The sequence below is a fragment of the Cavia porcellus genome, unplaced genomic scaffold, assembly GCF_034190915.1.
Source record: "Cavia porcellus strain 051 isolate PalLab524CR breed Dunkin Hartley unplaced genomic scaffold, mCavPor4.1 scaffold_20, whole genome shotgun sequence".
Classification (NCBI taxonomy): domain Eukaryota; kingdom Metazoa; phylum Chordata; class Mammalia; order Rodentia; family Caviidae; genus Cavia; species Cavia porcellus.
Genome location: NW_026947503.1, coordinates 35007431 through 35024359, shown reverse-complemented (window position 1 = coordinate 35024359; position 16929 = coordinate 35007431). Strand labels below are relative to the sequence as shown.

General features: G+C 45.8%; 1 protein-coding gene across 4 annotated transcripts in view; it reads right to left on the bottom strand.

The window, feature by feature from the left end:
- Positions 1-16929, bottom strand: part of Zbtb7c (zinc finger and BTB domain containing 7C) — a 319556-nt gene that overhangs the window by 246238 nt on the left and 56389 nt on the right. For all 4 annotated transcript variants that reach the window (XM_063231711.1, XM_063231714.1, XM_063231716.1 and 1 more), the window contains exon 2: positions 14874-15071. In XM_063231711.1, coding sequence (XP_063087781.1) covers positions 14874-14914 — 41 coding nt within the window. In that variant the 5' untranslated portion in view covers positions 14915-15071. The remainder of the gene's footprint in view (positions 1-14873; positions 15072-16929) is intronic.

Below are 16929 nucleotides of genomic sequence, written 5' to 3'. Positions count from 1 at the left end.
CCATGAAAAGGCCTCTGTCACCTGTAGAAGTATGTCAGTACCACATACTGGGCACTTGAGAATCCAGGCCTGCACCTCAGAAACCAGTTCTGGGTGGCCACCACCACCTCTGAGTCATGCTCTTTCCCAAATGCTCATGCAGACAGCCTGACTGGAAACCCTGGCCATTTGGGCAGCCAGAGGGTTAAATGTCCTTCCTTATCCGGGGTCTGTCTGTGTCATGACTTCCCCCTGAGCGCCAACAAGTTACTCTCATTACAGCCTCCATCTGACCACACTGCAGAAGCCCAGAGAGATTTTAAATCAGCCCTTCTCTGCCTTGGCTGCCCATTGAAATCATCTGGAGAAATTGAAAAATTACTGGTGCCTGAGTCTCGCCCCCAGAGACTGCTGTAATAGGTCTGGGGTGCAGCATGGCACTGGAGACATTAGAATTTTCTCAAATTTCTCAAAGACTCCAGATGACTCTAATGTGCAATCAGGCTAAGAACTGCTGCTCAAATGGCCAGGTCTAATGCGCCCCCCCCCCCCATTACAAGGGCTACCTGCCATAAGCATCTCGCTATCCACTGCTCTCCCAGGCAAAACCTGGTTACTGTCTCTTGTGCTGTGAGAAGACCCCTCCTTGGGGTCTGATCAGCCCTGAGATGAACAGACTGTGCCCATGCAGGAGAGGGCTGTGACAGGTAGGGCAGGCATCCACCAAACTTGTGGTGGGGGCTGGGACCCAGGGACTTTCTGTGGGGCCATCTACAGGCCTGGAGAGCATAGAGGATACTAAGGACCTGCTGCTTTCAGGAGCCCTGGGGCTGCATCCTAGGCCAGAAAAGCCCTGAGGCTTAGCAACGTTTAATCAAGGCTGGCTGGGCTGGCTCCCTACCCAACTCCTCCCCACTCCTGCTCCTTTAGGACTAGGGCTTGGAATGCATTTTTATTAGACTTTTCCTAGGTGAAAATGGTACTGGGCTGGGGGTGGGGAACCTGGATGGAGTGTGATTTACACCTACTCTGTGTCCTCACACCTCCCAAGGGCAGCAGGAATGGAGGCCAGTTCCCAGAGCCCTGCAGTTGGGCTGTACCAGGGGCTGACTGCACTCAGATCTGCTCTGCCAGGAGCAGCATCTCTGCCTCCCGCCCTCTCAATCTCAAGGTGCTGAAGGGTCTACGCAAAAGGAGGAGGGGAAAGAAGATGCTGAGGTCTGTGAGGCTCAGGTGAAGACAGCACTCAGGAAAGATGCTCAGTGCCCAGACCCTGTATTCATCCGATCAGGTTGCTCTGTTAAATCTTTGCTCCCTATAGCCACCTTTCTCCCCCACTGCCTCACCTTCACCCCTGCACAGCCCCAACGAGAGCAGTCATCTCCCCAAGTAAGTAGGAACCTCCTGCCCTTTTAGAAGGGGTACCCTTCATCAAGCTGGTTTCCAGTGGCCTTGGTTTGCCCTGAAACCTTTATAGCTCTCAGCAAGATTTCTCAATCTGACAGTTCAGCTTCTTCCTCAGTGCTGAGAGGGAAGAAGCCATCTGTGTGCTGGGGAATGCTCACTGGCATCCCTGGCCTCCATCTACTCATGCCAGGTGCACCCCACCCCCCTGTTTGTCACAATCAAAATGTCTTCCAAAGGAGGTTGGGCAGCGTGACCCTTGCTGAAAACCACTGTGCTATGGCCATAGGATGGAAACCACTGGAGATCACAGGCTGTACTGGTGCCACAGAAAGCCCAACTGATGGCTAGGATAGAAAACAAAGCCCTGCATTAAGAACCTGTGTGATTTTGGTTAGGAAGCCTATTCTTTCTGGACTTCAGTGTTCTGTGCTCCGGTCAGTATTTGCTCAGGGATGATATTATACTGAGCACCAGCCATGAAGGGTTTTTTTGTTTTGTTTTGTTTTGTTTGTTTTGGTACCACGGATTCAACTCACAATCTCACTTTCCAGGCAGGTGCTTATGCCGCTAAGGTAAATCCCCGGCCCTGGAGTTTTTTTTTTTTTTTTTTTTTTTTAATAATACCCACACTGTTCCTTTGTAGAAGGAATTGTTCCTATTTTACAGATGGGAAAATTGAGACTCAGAGAGCGTTGGTGACCTGCTCAGGAGTACATGACAGGAAGACACAGTCTGGCTTTATAGCCCCTGGTCTTACTCACTTGAGTCTGTTCTCCCTGCCATTAAGGGGATGAGGACTACCTCTGAGGTCTGCTGCAGTGCTGTGACTCTGCCATTCTTTTGACGATGTTGCTATAAAAATGGTGTTCCCTGGGTGCCCTGCATTCTGTGTCCTCTGCCCCTCCGGACATAGCTGCTCACATGCTTATGTCATTCTGTGTGTTGTACTGGACCCCCGTCGTTCGGCTCTCAATGGAGTATGGAGTTTACCTCTAGGGAGGAGGCAGATAGAAAAGAGCCTAGTGAATGCTTGGTTTATATGCCTGTGTCTGATCCTCAGTTCATACGGTGCAATCCTAACTCCCAGCTGATGGCCTAAGAGGTGGAGCCTTTGGGAGGTAATCAGGTCCTAAGTACAGAGCCTTCATGAATAGCATGAGCCCTTATAGGAGATCCCAGAAAGTTGCCTCAAAGCTATGTGACAGCACAGCAAGACAGGGCCACCTATGAGGATTCAAGTCCTCACCAGTTATCAAATCTGCTGGCATTTTCATCTTAGACTTCTCAGTCTCCAGACCGCAAGCAATTACAGTAATAATATCTGTTACAAACACTTTTCTTTGCAAATAACAGTTTGCAAACAAGTGTCCCGGCAAAATTTTGTTCCCATTCATGAACTCCACATTGAGTGACAAACATAACCATAGCCATCTTCCCCACCCAAACACAAACACCGCCATCTTCCCCAAAATTGTAAACCAAATTAAATCTGTACACTAAGGTACCACTGTAATTTCTGTTGTTTATAAGCACTCAATCCATGGTATTTTGTTGCAGCAACCCAAATGGTTAAGATATGTGATAGGGCTAAGACACATAACAGGTCCACCCAGCCAGAAGGCTGGGCAGGTCAGCCTAGCTGTTTTCTGCTGGGTGAGATGGGTTAACCTAAAGAAGTGGAGGGACACCATTATGCAGTGAGAGCAGAGTGCCCCTCACCCCCAAGGGGAGAAGAAACACTGCTTGCTTTCAAAGCCAAAAGGAAGAAAGCAGTAGAAAAGGCTAATATGGTGGGCAGGAGCTTGTGGATCCTCATAAGAATCTCTACCTCTGTCCTAAAAGTAAAAAGAGGTCACTTAAGGGTTTAAATAAGGCAGCAGCATAATGGCATGAGCATTTCCCATAGCATGCTGTGCAAAGACTAGGTTGGAGTTGCAGGTGGCAAGAGCAAATGCAGAGAGACCTGGTTAGCTACTGGGCAGATCCAGGGGAGGTGATGGTGCAGTCTGCGCCGCATGCTGACTGGGCACCAAGAGAAGTGCCTTGACTTCAGAGGCATCTAACACATAGAGCAGACAAAGCCACCAAGGAGGGCAGAAGGGAAAGGGGCAGATGATGGACACAGTGAATGCCAGTGCTGACTACTGGAAAAAAACAGTAATTACTGGGGGTGCAGAACTATGTCCAGAGTTCCCACTGAGCACACTGCATTTAAAGGGTACTATGCACAACACTGAACTGGGAGACTGATGGTCTGCTGATTAATTGCAGACCATTTCTCTGAGGGCTTCTAAGGACTCGGACACACCCTAGACAAGAGACAACATACAAGGCACATGCGCCGCAGGAAGGCCTCAGGGAAGGTGTCCACATAATGAAAATGGAAGTGATTATTACTATTACCTTATCGGCTCTGACAAGATCGCAGTCAAAGGTGGAGCCTTGGCAGCCTGTAACACAATATAAATGGGCTGTCTGGTAGCAGTTGGCCGTTGCATTGATTCTTATTCACTCGGAAGCTAAATCATGGAGCTAATGTGAGTATATGTGAAATATTCCTTTTTCATGCACTGGCAATGAAAGGGCTTCACAAATCTGTAGCCAAATGAATGCATTTATGAGTAATGGGATTGTGCACTTGGGCATCATTTTATTACTGTGTACAGGGCAGCTTCTCCAAGGTCTGATCTCACACGGAAGGAAGCATGCTAGACACTTAGGGCGTGACACACCATCACAGCCCCCCGAGTTGAGAAAGTGACATCTGATTTGTCATCCAGAGGCTGGAGATTTAAACATTGTACTTCAAACCATGTGGATTTTCCTGAAGGCACGGAATGTCAGTATGGGAAAGGACCTCACCTCACGTGGTAGGAAGGGCCCATGAAGGGCCACCTAGTTCATGGGCTGCAGATCTAGGAGAGAAATCCACACCCTCTGACAAGTCTAGGCCTTGGTTCCTTCCAGCACTGGACTCAGTACTCAAGAATCTCCACCAAAACCACAAAGGAAATAACAGTAAAGACTTTCCAACAGCTCAAGTAAGCAGGCAAAGCACTGCACCTTAGCAAGTATTTCAGTAACTGTGGGAGTCCAAGGGACTGGGGACAGAGTTGCTCAGTGGACAGGCAACAGAGCATAGGTGGTCTAGGAACAAAGTCTTGTTCATGTATCTGCTTATAGATAATGCATACTTTGCCTATCTCTAGCAAAGATTTAGGGTGATATGTAACTAAACACATATACACAACATTGTTCAGTTTAATAGCAGATTGCAAAATTGTTTTCAGAAGCAAAACACTAGAAATTATCCAAGTGTCCTTCCAGAGAGGACTGGTTAGATAAACTCTGTCCATGTACACAGCAGAATACAACACAGGGATGAGAAGTGTGAGGAAGTGTTCTGTGTTCTAATATAAAGAATTTCCAGGACATATAGTTAAGAAAATACAAAAAGAAGAAAGGACATGTATGGATATATGGATATGCCATTTTTTCATATGGTAAAATGAAAAACTAAGAACATATATTCAAATTTCTGTGTGTTGGTAGAAAGAAATACTGAAAGAATAAAGCTCAAAATAATTCAAATAGTTACCTGCAGCAGGCAGCAGGAGCAGGGAAGGTGTACAGGGAGACAGAGGTTAGTGGGGAAAATGTACCTTTATGCAACACAGCATTTCCATTTTTGAACCATGTAAATGTGTCTATTCAAAAACTAATTCAATTAGACACAAGAGAAAATGGGAAATTATGGCAGTTGAAAGAGAAAAAAAAGTCTTCCTTCTCAGAAGAATGAATGTTAATAGTACAAGCCTAAGATTCCCACCCTCATATCAACCTACAGAGCAGGGGTGAATCACCAGCCGCTAGCCACGGAGCAGGCTGGGAGCAAGCCCAGTGAGGAGGAAGCCAGAGATGCTCTCCCTTCCCCCAGCCTCTGCTCCGACCCCCTCCTGAGCAGGAGGGGTGGCCAAAACAACAATCAATTAGAGCTTACTGCACCACGCAGTTGCTGTCAGAGAGCAAAATTAATTCTATCCTATTAATAAACTATACTCATATTATAAAAAAATCACAATATAACGAATTAGAGTGATATATGTAAGCAAGTTTTTAAAAATATATTAGGTGAAAACAAGCTGTGAAACAATATGTAGTTGGATTCCATTTTTATTAAATATGGATATATTTTTCCAGACCAAATTTTGTTTAATATGGATGTTTTTTCCAGACCCATGATGTAAACAGACATCTTTATAACTTGAGACAGTGATACAGAATACAGACGTGGATGGGGATACAATAATTCCCTGAATCACTGATAGTGGAGATCTTTAGTGGTAGGGGGAGGTTTCTTCACTCTCTCAGTTCAACATCTCTGTTAATTTTCCTGGTATGAAGCAGTTACTTTAGTAATCTAAAGAGAGAGCTTCCTAATTTACTGTATTGCTGCCGCACACAGAATCAGAGACTCAGGGGACGACTTCCCCTCTAACCCTGTCCACCCATCCAAAAGGGACCTGGGATGCAAATGGGTCACATTTCTTGCTTGCTGCCACACAGAGTCCAGAGCAAAGCTGGACTAAGAACTTCTGTCTCCAGATACATAGCCCTGTATTCTTTTCCACATGCAGTCTTTAAATAAGTGTACAGTTATGGGGGATTCTTTAGTGGTTAGAAAGGGAGAAATAGAGGAATATTGACCAAAAAAACGTAAACTTAGCTTTCAAATCATTACATGGCTGAAGGGTCAACACCACAACTTCCTAAAAGTCAGCCATTGACTGATCAAAGATTCTACACAAGCGTTCATTTAAAAATGAACCATTAACTGTAAATCAAAGCCCATAGTGAGCGCTGAGTTTCAAAACTAATTAGAATAAGTGAGTAAATGGATGACTGGTCTCAGCCCCAGTGGCCACCTGAGTTAGCCGCCAGGGCTGGGGGAAGATATATCCTCTGACTCATACAGACAGCAGGGGGTCGGGGACGCTACTTAAGAAGTATCTTTTTAGTGTAAAAATAATCGCCACTGTCTCCCCAAAAGGCAGCTGAAGTGACAGGATGCACATTAATCAATTAACAAGCATTATTGAACCTTTGGTCGCGCTGGGTGCAGAAGTCCAGCGAGGAGTTACAAAGATGGCGTCTCTTCCAGCTGAAGGCTGCTTAGGATGTAGGAAAGCTTTCCCCAACATCCTGCTGGACAACCGGTATGCCACTGCTAGTATTGTTTTAACTGCAGTTTTGACGGTGAGAAGTCAGTTATAGGACAAAAATTGGGTCTCGAAAAGTATATTCGTTAAAAAGGGTGCAAGCTACGTATTATGCTTATTTTTATTTAATGTTCTTAATGTAAAAATTGCTTACATATATCACTTTGACTCTTTAGGTCATAGTTTTCTATGATATGGGTATTAGTTAACAGGATAGAATTAACTTAGCTTTCGGATGGGCACAAGGCAGTTAAGCAGCAGGATAAGGTACCATGTGCTTCCCCCAGGATGCAAAACAGGGGCTGCAGGGGCAAAGGAACTGGGTGCTAACATCCCTCCCACCTAAACCTCGATGTGGACAGATAACATTTTGCCATCTTGGAGTCAGTTTTCTGGGTGCAGTTTGTGTACTGAGTTGTATATAACAATACACATGTAAGCTTCTTTTTTTTTCTTTTTAAACGAGTGACTATTTATTCTCCTTGAAGCAGTACTGCACACATTACTCACCAGAGCTTCTCTTCCTAGTTAAGTAGTGTCAGTAAGGCAGGCAAACAAACTATTTCCATGTCATAGACAAGGAAATGGAGACCCAGGGCAACTGGTCCTACGTTTCATCACTTTTAGATGGGAGGGGTGGGATACTAAAACTTGTCGAGGGCCCTGGGACTAAGGGCTTTTCTACTTCATCTCATTTTGTCCCCATCATGTTCCAGCCCCATACTTGAGGACACAGAGGTTGAGAGACTGTCACCTGCTCCAGTTGACAGAGTGACAACTCAAAGCTGAGGTTCTATGGCTGCTGTGCAAGCCTACAGCTGAGAAAACCCTTTCCCAAAATATCAATACTAACAATAGCTTCTACTTCATGGGTTACGCTCTGCTCATCTAGGACTCTTAAGGACATGGCATGAGTCTGGCATGTCTTTAAGTCCTGGTGTGGCAAGGGATAGGATACCTAGGTATTGGATATATATCCTGAGTACTCATTATGGTTTTGTCCTTCCTTAAGGCTTTTTCTTCCATTTCTGCTGTGGAAATTAAAGGACAGTGTGGCTGTTACGTGGCAAGTGCCTGTGACTGCTATTCATGTCCCAAATAACTCCTTATGGCCCACCCAGTTCTCTGCACCCAAGAAACTCAGGCAGCTCCCTGAGGTGCTGCACATCCGTTTACCTCTGTGTGAGCCCCCACTGCCCACTTCTGACAGTGCTTTTTACTTGAGTGTCTTCTCTGACTGTCCTAAAGAGTGATCTGACATAAAGGCTTGGGGTCCCAGTCACATTGTGTTGCTTTATCTCAGTGGCTTAAAAGAGAGGGCAAGAATGAATGAATTCAGGCAAAAGTGACAATTTCAGCTTCTCTGAGTTCTCAGGCACAATCTGGGAATACAAAGAGACAGAATGGAGAAAAAAATAGGAAAGACCAAGAGGGCCAAGCAGAGGGAGGATAAACCCCCTCCCCAGACAAGGAGGATGATATACTAATCCAAATAAGGACAATGTGCTTGACTGCAGAATGGGTGCTTGCACAGGAAAAAGGCAAGAACAGGCTTCCAACAGGGCACCCTTAGCAACAGAGGCATGGCCCGCCAATCTTCCCCACACCGCTAGGTCACTTTGTGCAGATGGCCTCAACAGATCATCCCAGGAGAGGGCAGGCTCTCTTTAATCTTGCCCTAGACTGTTCATTTTCCCCACAATTGAGTGTCTGCTGGTCCCATTGCTAGTTATTCTTACTGTCTCTCAACTCTATCAGGAGCTCCTTAGTGGAGAGAAGAACTCCTCTTACCATCTCTGTATCTTCAGATCAGGTTACATCCACTATCAGCCACCTCTGGGTGCTGTTGGCTTGCACTCTGTACACAGAGCTATGCAGCACAAGCCCATAAGCAAATGTTTGTGGACTAAATTTCAGAAAACAGTACCACCTAAGAGTCACACAATTTAACCTCTGATCTTGGGTTTTATATTGTACAAGGCCACTTCAATTTATAATGAAATAAGTGGTAAATGATCTGGCACTCATTTTAAAGAGGGAAAACTGAGGCTCAGAAAGTGTCAACCAATAAAAATAGCCTTGGGCCCAGCCCCTGAACTTACTCTGATTTTCCTTTGGAGGGGGTAGAGGTTTGTATCACCTCTGAGTCACATGACAAATAAATCTAGGGGACACAGTTGCTCAAGTCCATCCCCACCCAGGAGGCGCAGCATGCATTAGCATAACCAAGGTTCTGAAGAAATCTCTTTGGCTTAGCTCAGCACAACCTGCTCCAAACTCACCTTCCTCTGGAACCCTTCTGCATGTGTCCTTACAGTGTCTTGTCCTAAAGATCTGTTCTGTCCTACACTCCCTTCCCAAAAGGGCCAATCACACTCCCAAGAGAAGCTACGTAATACTAGACTAAGAAAAGCTGAAGCGAGAGTAAAAAAAAAAAGCTCTAATGGTGAAAATTCAAGGTTCAGACAGCTTGAGGGACAGTTCTTCACCTTCTTCAAAGTTACTGAAATATTTTACAATAGACAAATTAGAAGGCTATCATAAATCCTCCGGAACCATCATCATCAATCACCAACCGGCTTCAACAGTGTTCAGCATTCTGCTAGTTATGCTTTATCTAACCCCCTTTTCCTGAAATCTATTAAAGAAAATCCCAGACACTGCAGTATGTGATCTGTAAATATTTCTGTATCTAACACTGCCACAATATCACATATCCTAAAAATCCAGTAGAAATTCCCTAATCCCTGACACCCAGCCTGTGCTTGATCTCTGGGTCCTCTCCAATATATCTCACAGTTGGTCAGCTCACATCAGGATCCAAACAAGACTCAGAGATTGCATCTTGTTGGTACATCTCTCAAAACTATCAATCTATAATGAGTCTCCCTCACCCTCCTTTTTCTCCTTGACATCATTCATGCTGAAGAAATCAGGTCATTGTCCTAAGGTGCTTATCTTGGCCTGGATTTGGTGAGGACTCCTGTGGTGGGGTTTCATGGGTTTTCTGTTACCCGCTAGAGTGCTCATTAGATCCACAGCCTGGTCAGGACAGGACAATGATCATGGCAAGTGCTGTGTCCTCCCTTTCTCATTGCAATCTGTTTAGTCAACTTTCAGCAAAGCTGATATTGATCCATGTGTTTGGAAGATGAAAGACAAATATTTTGACCAGCGAGTCTTCCCGGTGTTTACAAATTCACAACACATTCTGGAATCTTGTTCTGGACATATGTCTAACCCAGGATTGATCTACTTTCTATGATTTCATGAAACATTTCTGTCCCCCAGCTCCACAATTCCATCAGTTTATCCTTTCCTAACTACCTCCAAGTGACATTTTCATTTTCCTTTCTTTTTCAAGAAAAAGCAGCATTTTCAAAGACAAGATGGTGTTCCCATCGAACCAGGCCCTACCAGTGAGTCAACAGGCTTAGCCGAAGTCCCAGGTTCTCAACAGCCCCTAGCTTCCTGCTCCCACGTCTCAGGAGGTGAGTCAGGATCTCAAGGAGAACAACACATAGTTGAACATGATAAATATGCATCCAAAATTTTTAAAAACCAAATTATACAAATCAAGCTTATTCTGAGAGATTCATGTTGCCAGGGGTCTCTAGTGCACCAATCAGCATAATTAAATGAAAGATCTCTCTAGAATTGATTGTGGTTTTCATGTTTTTTATCAGCCAAGGACCATTTCAGTGAGATGATTTTAAGCTAATAAGAACCCCCAAATTAGAAACTAATTAATGAGATAGAAAATACAAATGTTATTTGTTTTTACACGGGCACTATTATTAACACAAGAATCATGAAAAATTAAAATTGTTAAATACACATATGAAGGTTGTCAGTCAAGGGCAATATGGATTTCTGTCTCTCCCTGCTGCAAAATTCAGGTGATATACAAGGAACTGCTCCCTGTGGGCCCTCAGAATAGAGACTAATTTTGCAGAAGAGAATGCATACTGCTAGACGTGACAAGGGAAGAGAAATGCTGTAGTACTCAAAAATATTGGAGAAATGAGAGCCTTTGGGTTCCTTACTTTCAGAATGACCACGCACTGTTTGTAGCGGTCGTTCACTGCAGTACATGTTCTTGTGCCCATTTAATAGAGGAGAATATTAAGGCCCAGAGAAGTTAAGGGACCTACACAGGGTTGCACAACAAACTAAGAAACAGCAGGACCACTACTCTATCTAATGTGCTTATTTGGTGACCTCACACACATCATCTCTCAAATGTGCCATAAATTACCTCCTAGAATAGAAATTAGAAGAGCTGTTAGATTATTTTAGGGTTTGTGACAGCCTTCAAAGTTCAAGTCCCAGGAGAGGCAGCAGGAAATAAGGGCAGCCACTGGGGAAGAAAGGAGGCCTCCAGTCTAGAGTGACCCAAATACCAATGTAGCAAGCATCAAATGTGGCCCCAACCTTAAAAATGCTGATCAGGGCTGAGGGCTTAAGGAGTTTCCATTTGTTCTATGACTTTGACCTGATTCCAGTGCAGCTGATACCCAGCTACTTTTGATGCCACCCACCTACACCCGCTGATCCCATAAGCCCCATGCCAGGCAGGAGGACCCAAGAGTCATGAGAGCCCTCCTGTCCTAGCACAGCAGTCTTCCGAGACCCACACAGGGAGGTGGAGAGTGCCTATGAGCTTCCTTAGAAGTCTCACTCCCTTGTCCCAGGAAGGATGGATTAGGAATGTCCTTATGATCTATGAGTTTGAGTACCACATTCAAAGCGCCTGCCTAAAATTCCCACCTAACAGGCTAAGGAGAATAAAGATGTCAGGGACACCTACCACACCTACAAGTCCCTTCATTTTCCCAGAGAACAAGGGACAAAAAGCTAACTCAGAGGCACTCACCCTGGTTAGCCAGTGGCTAGGAGAGGACAATGCAGAGATACAGCCTGTCATGTGATATCAAGAGCACATACCTTTAGAATCACAATGGCAGCCCCAACCCAGCTCCCAGGCCAGACAGCATCCCTACACCACGAAACTAAGAGTTTAAATGACATTCACTGACTTTACAAAGGACTTTCACACACAGTAGCTAGTTTGAGCCTCTGGAAAACCCCAGAAGGCAAAAATTATTTAACACATCCTTCAGAAGAGACTGGCATAGGGGAACCTGACCTTGTGAAGAGCTGACCTCATGCCCGCTACGTGTGTAAGACACTATGTTAATAGAAGTGAGAGCAATTTCTCCTTTCTACTGCTCCTGGATGTCAGTGGCAATTTTAGATAGTAGTCACAGAATAACAAAAAGTGTATTCCTGCCCCGCATCCCCAGAAAAAGTCATATTTTGTGATAGTGTGATTTGAGCTTTCTTACCCTAAGAAGGAGTTGTCTGAATTTTTATAGCTATGAAAAGAAATGGAATAGGGGTGGGTCTTTGTTTCAAAAAATAAGCCTGGAGATAGAGAAAGAACAAAAGGATATGCAGCTTGGACCCCCAAGGCAGTGGGATGACCTGGTTCCCAGAGTGCCTTACCACCTAGAACGCACTTTGGTGATGTCGACAACCTAGAGAAGATGACTAGGGCCCAGTGACCTCTGTGGTGGAGCCACCATTTGGGCACAAGCCTGCTGCTGGGCTTGCCTCTGTCAGATAACCATACATGGCTACATCAGGAGGGCCACATGAAGCTCCAGCACGGTGGGCTGTCATCCAGGCCCACTCCATTTTTCCTGACCTGTCAAACCCCCAAGTGTCTCATTCACCAGAAGGGTGGAGACAGAGCTCTAGAAATGCCCACTGGGAAACTTGCCAAACTTGGTAAGAGACTTCAGATTTGTTTTCATTCGATGTAAGAAAAAAAAATCATTTCGTGACATCAAGTGTCACAGATCAATTATTCATTATTGATTTTCATTTTCACAGTTACCACACAGGACAGAAATTACCAGTCCCAATTTCAGTGAGGCTCAGCAGGCTTCAGGAACTGGCCAAAGTCAGTCCCAGAAGCTGTATAGGACGGCTGACTCCGGAACTCAGCTGGGGAGCCAGAACCGAGCTGGTTCCAGACAACACAAGTCATTATCTAGAACAAGTGATGGAAAATATCACTTATTATTCAAGCAAATTCCTTCAGGGACTCACACTAGACCTTTCATAAGAAGAGAATATAATATATAGCCTGGGCCTCTACCCATTCTTGCCTTGTGTGCCACCCTCAGGACTTGCATTAGAAGCAGGACCCAGGGTTCTCAGTTTCTGAGAATGTCCTCTCTTCTCCTCAAATTCCTGGGCCTGGCCCTCCTATTTCCTTGTCTTACTCAGAGTCCCCCATCTGCCACAACTCTCATACATGTCACAGTCACTAGTCACAGAGTGCTAGTATCTTCTTTAAACCATACTTTCTTTAGCCAGATGAGTTCTGATTCCCAGGTTTTCAAAGCCCAGCCACCTGAAGCCCTGGGTCAGAATGGATCTCTCCAGCCTGCCTCACTCAAAACCCAGCCAGATCCTGAGCTCCTCCCAAAGCAGACTAATGAGGAAACTAAATGTATTGATCACTGATTGTGGTGCTGGTCACTGGGCTGAGTGTTTTGCATGTTTTGTTTTATTTGATTCTCAGACTATCATATGAGTGAAATACTTGTTCCCATTTGGAAGACATGAGCCTGAGGCTCCAGGAGGCCTGGACTGGCTCTGTGATTTTTCCTCTGCCTTACATTCCCTTCCCCCAGAAGCAGACTGCATCTGATTCTCTTCATTTCAGGAAAGTCCAGTACATAATAGGTGCTTGACACATGCTGATGTGCCAGTGAAGAAGCTCTGGTGGAGCTGGGCCTCTGCTCTGTCTGGCTGGGGTCAGGAGGCATGCTGCCTCTTCTGATGAGTCCCAGGCCACTGCCCTACAGGGCTGGACTGTCTACTCTGTCCTCCACAATCTCGCACCACTAGGCTTCCCAGGTCAGCCCTGCCCAGGTTTCCAGCCAAGACTAGGATGTTCAGACCACCAAAAGCTAAGGTTTGGGGACAGCCCAGGCCTAGCACCTTAGGGTCATGTTTAGGAACCTGTGGAACTTTTTCTCCCCACTTCTGTCCTCACTGACATCAACAGTCCCTGAAGCAATTCCCTTCCATTTCCTCCTACAGACAGGAGTCAAGCCCTAGACCCGCTGGTGCCTGTGACTAATCCATCTCCTAGGGCTGGCCTCAGCTTTCTGGACTCCTTCAGCTTATTCTCTAGCCTGATTTAGAACAAGGCCACCCAGAAGTCCTAATGCTCTGCCCCTCCCCAGCTCTTGGCTCTGACCCTGGGGACCCTGACACTGGCCTTCACTGGAATGGAATTTGCCACACCCTCCTGGGCCTCCTGCTCCAAGCCCCTGGCCCTTCTCCCCTTGCCCTGTTCAGTTTCCCAAGGCTCCAAGCTATTTTTGTTTCCATCTCATCCTGTATTTTCCTCATAGTGGAAGCTGATAGAATGGTACTGTGCTTGGTACACACTGCAAACACCAGATGACCAGCAGGAATAGGCTCTGTCATGGTATTAGTTCACTTTGGGGTCTCCAGTCTTTCTGATCCCCTATCCTTCTAGTCTCAAAGACCTGCCTCTGGGATCTAGGGACCTGCCCAATACTTCTTGCCTTGGCTAAGTCCCTAGATCAACTGCTAGACCTGAGGCATCAGCCAGAACCTCTATATCCTCTCCAGCACCCTATCTATGATCTCCCCAACCACCTTCTATTATCTGCCACTTGCCCTGACACCCTTGAAATGCTGGGAGAATCATAAGCCTTCTTTTCCGTTTTTGATGAAAACAACAGCTCATTACCACACTCCATCATTCAAGTTCTCAAAACTGAACCTGGAGTCCTCTGAGTCTCCAATCCCACCTTCCTGAATCACAGATCCATGGATGAACCCCTTAGCCTCTGCCTTTGTTTCTCTACTGGTGTCAGCTCCCTGCCTCCCACAGGAGCTGACAGAAATAATGACTTCTTGATTTGTTACCTGAGTTCCTCAAATAAGACAGGCTATATCCATAAAGGCATCAGCCTTCCCACCAGGCCTAGGAAGTGAACCCAGCTGATGCTAAATCTTCTGGTGCTTGGCTCCAGCAAGCACATGGGCAAAAACTAATAACTATAAAGCGTCCATCTATCATCTTATCAGGCCTTCCCGTACTTTGTTTGCATAGTTATCTTCCCAAGGGTTGACGTTTTATGTCTACTGCAAACTGATATATTCTCATACCTGCCATATCATTCATAAAGGATAGACGAGTTTCGGGTTCATTACCTGTCATTACACCGTGTACATGTCGCTGGGGAATGAAGCATCGATTCTGCTTGAGTCACACACTTGGAGGCTCCTGGTCCCACAGGCTGTGGACTACACACACTCCTTAGGCCATGAGTGGGCTCCACACCATCCCTTGTTCCTCTCCTCAGGGATGGGAAGTTCCTCAGCTGAGCTCGCAGCAGCTTCAGAGGGGATCTGCAGGGAGACAGATGTCTTATCACCCATCAGGACCAAAGACACATGTCCAGGTGTGAACTGTTCTCTAACCTTATAGTCATCCTTCTAGCCAACGTCTTGTTGGCTTTATTGTTAGGTACTAAATTCCTGGTAACTATACCAACCCTGCCATCCAGAGTTCTCCCTAGAGCATCTTCCTCACAGGTCCATTCCCTCCCCCCTCTGCATATTTCTTATCTCTAAATATTTCATTCCATACACCTGAACAACCCACCTTCAAGAACGCATCCAGGTCCTAGCCACCTTTCAGAGTCCACCTCACACTCACCAACAGATAATCTGAGAGGTACCACTGCCCCAAGAAAGAGGAAGGAAACAGATGCTCTCACTCCACCAATGAGATGTCCAAAAAGCACAGCAGTCTACCAAGAAATATTTCTGTGCACTTCTGCCCAGGACTCTGAGATAAAGCTTCAATGTGCTGTGGTCTTGGAGCTTCTAGAAGGTAACCCACCTGCAGCTGGTAATGAATATTTTTCCATAACTATTATGGTTGAGATCTAAAATGTCCCCTAAAAGTCTCCTGTGTTCAGATGTAGGGCTTTCTGAAGGCGACTGGCTCATTAGGACTCTAACTTCATTAGTGGATTAAACCCACTGATGAGATTATAGCTTAATGCATTATTGGAAGGAGATGAAAACAAGAGGTGAGGTCTGGTTAGATGGAGAGTCCTGGGAGTGTGACTCTGGGATTATATCCGGTCCCCAGCCCCTTCCTCGGTGCTCTTGTTCTCTGCTTCCAGCTGCCCTGGGTGAACAGCTTTCTTCTGCCATTCCTTTCCACCATGATGTTCTGTCCAGCTCAGGCTCATAGCAATGGAGCCAGCCTGTCATGGACTGGAACCTCTGAAATCATAAGTCAAAATAAACTTTCCTGCTCTCAGTCACTTTTCTGAGGTATTGTGTCATAGTGACAGCAAGCTAACACATAGCTTTTCATCTCCAAGTGAGACAAGAGCAGAAATACAAAACTCCCTAGGCTGAGGGACAGAAACATTGGCTCCATCAAGTTCCTCCATTTCAGGACCTAGATCACAGGTCACATCCTGCAGGAGCTGAAGCCAACCTGGCTCAGCCTGCCCAAGATCATAGGGTCCATCCTGCCCACAGCCCTGCATCTCTCATCAGCCACGCCTGCAGCTCCACTGCCCACATGGTTATGACCCTAAACTCCACCCCAATCTTGGGCTCCTCTGGGCCTCGATGGGCTCATGGTTGAGTAGGGTCTGTGGCAGGTGAAGTGCAAACACCTAGGTAGCCCAGAACTGCAGGCAAGAGGAAGCAGATAGTACAAGGGCAGCAAAGGAAAGGAGCGACACCAAGACCCTCCATCATTCATGGCCTTCGTAAGCATAATGAAAACAACATCTTACGTGCCGCAGAGAAAATGATTTATAGCCTTCCAGCTTCTTTTGCATCCACTGTATCCCCTCAGTTTCATGGTACCCCTGTGAAGGAGCGTTTCAAAGATGCAGAAACAGAAGCACAGAGAAGATGAGAAGTTTTCTGTAAGTCACACAGTATATTGGTCGAAAAAGTCAAGACTGGATTTTCTAACCGCCAATTTTCATTCTTCGCAGAAAGCTCCCTGCTGCTAGGTTAATTTCATCTTCTTGCCAAGTACCTGAGGGTGGGGGATGAGTAGTAATGGGGGAGAGGAGGGAACTGTGGCCATTTGCCCAGTACAGGGTTGTGGGAAGAGAACAATCATGCTTTGGTTTCTTCCCTGATAGGAAGGTCTAACAAGAGAAAGTACAGAGAGAACAAAGTGATAAACAGAGAAGACAGGAATGTGGAAGCACTTGGTTAACAGGAG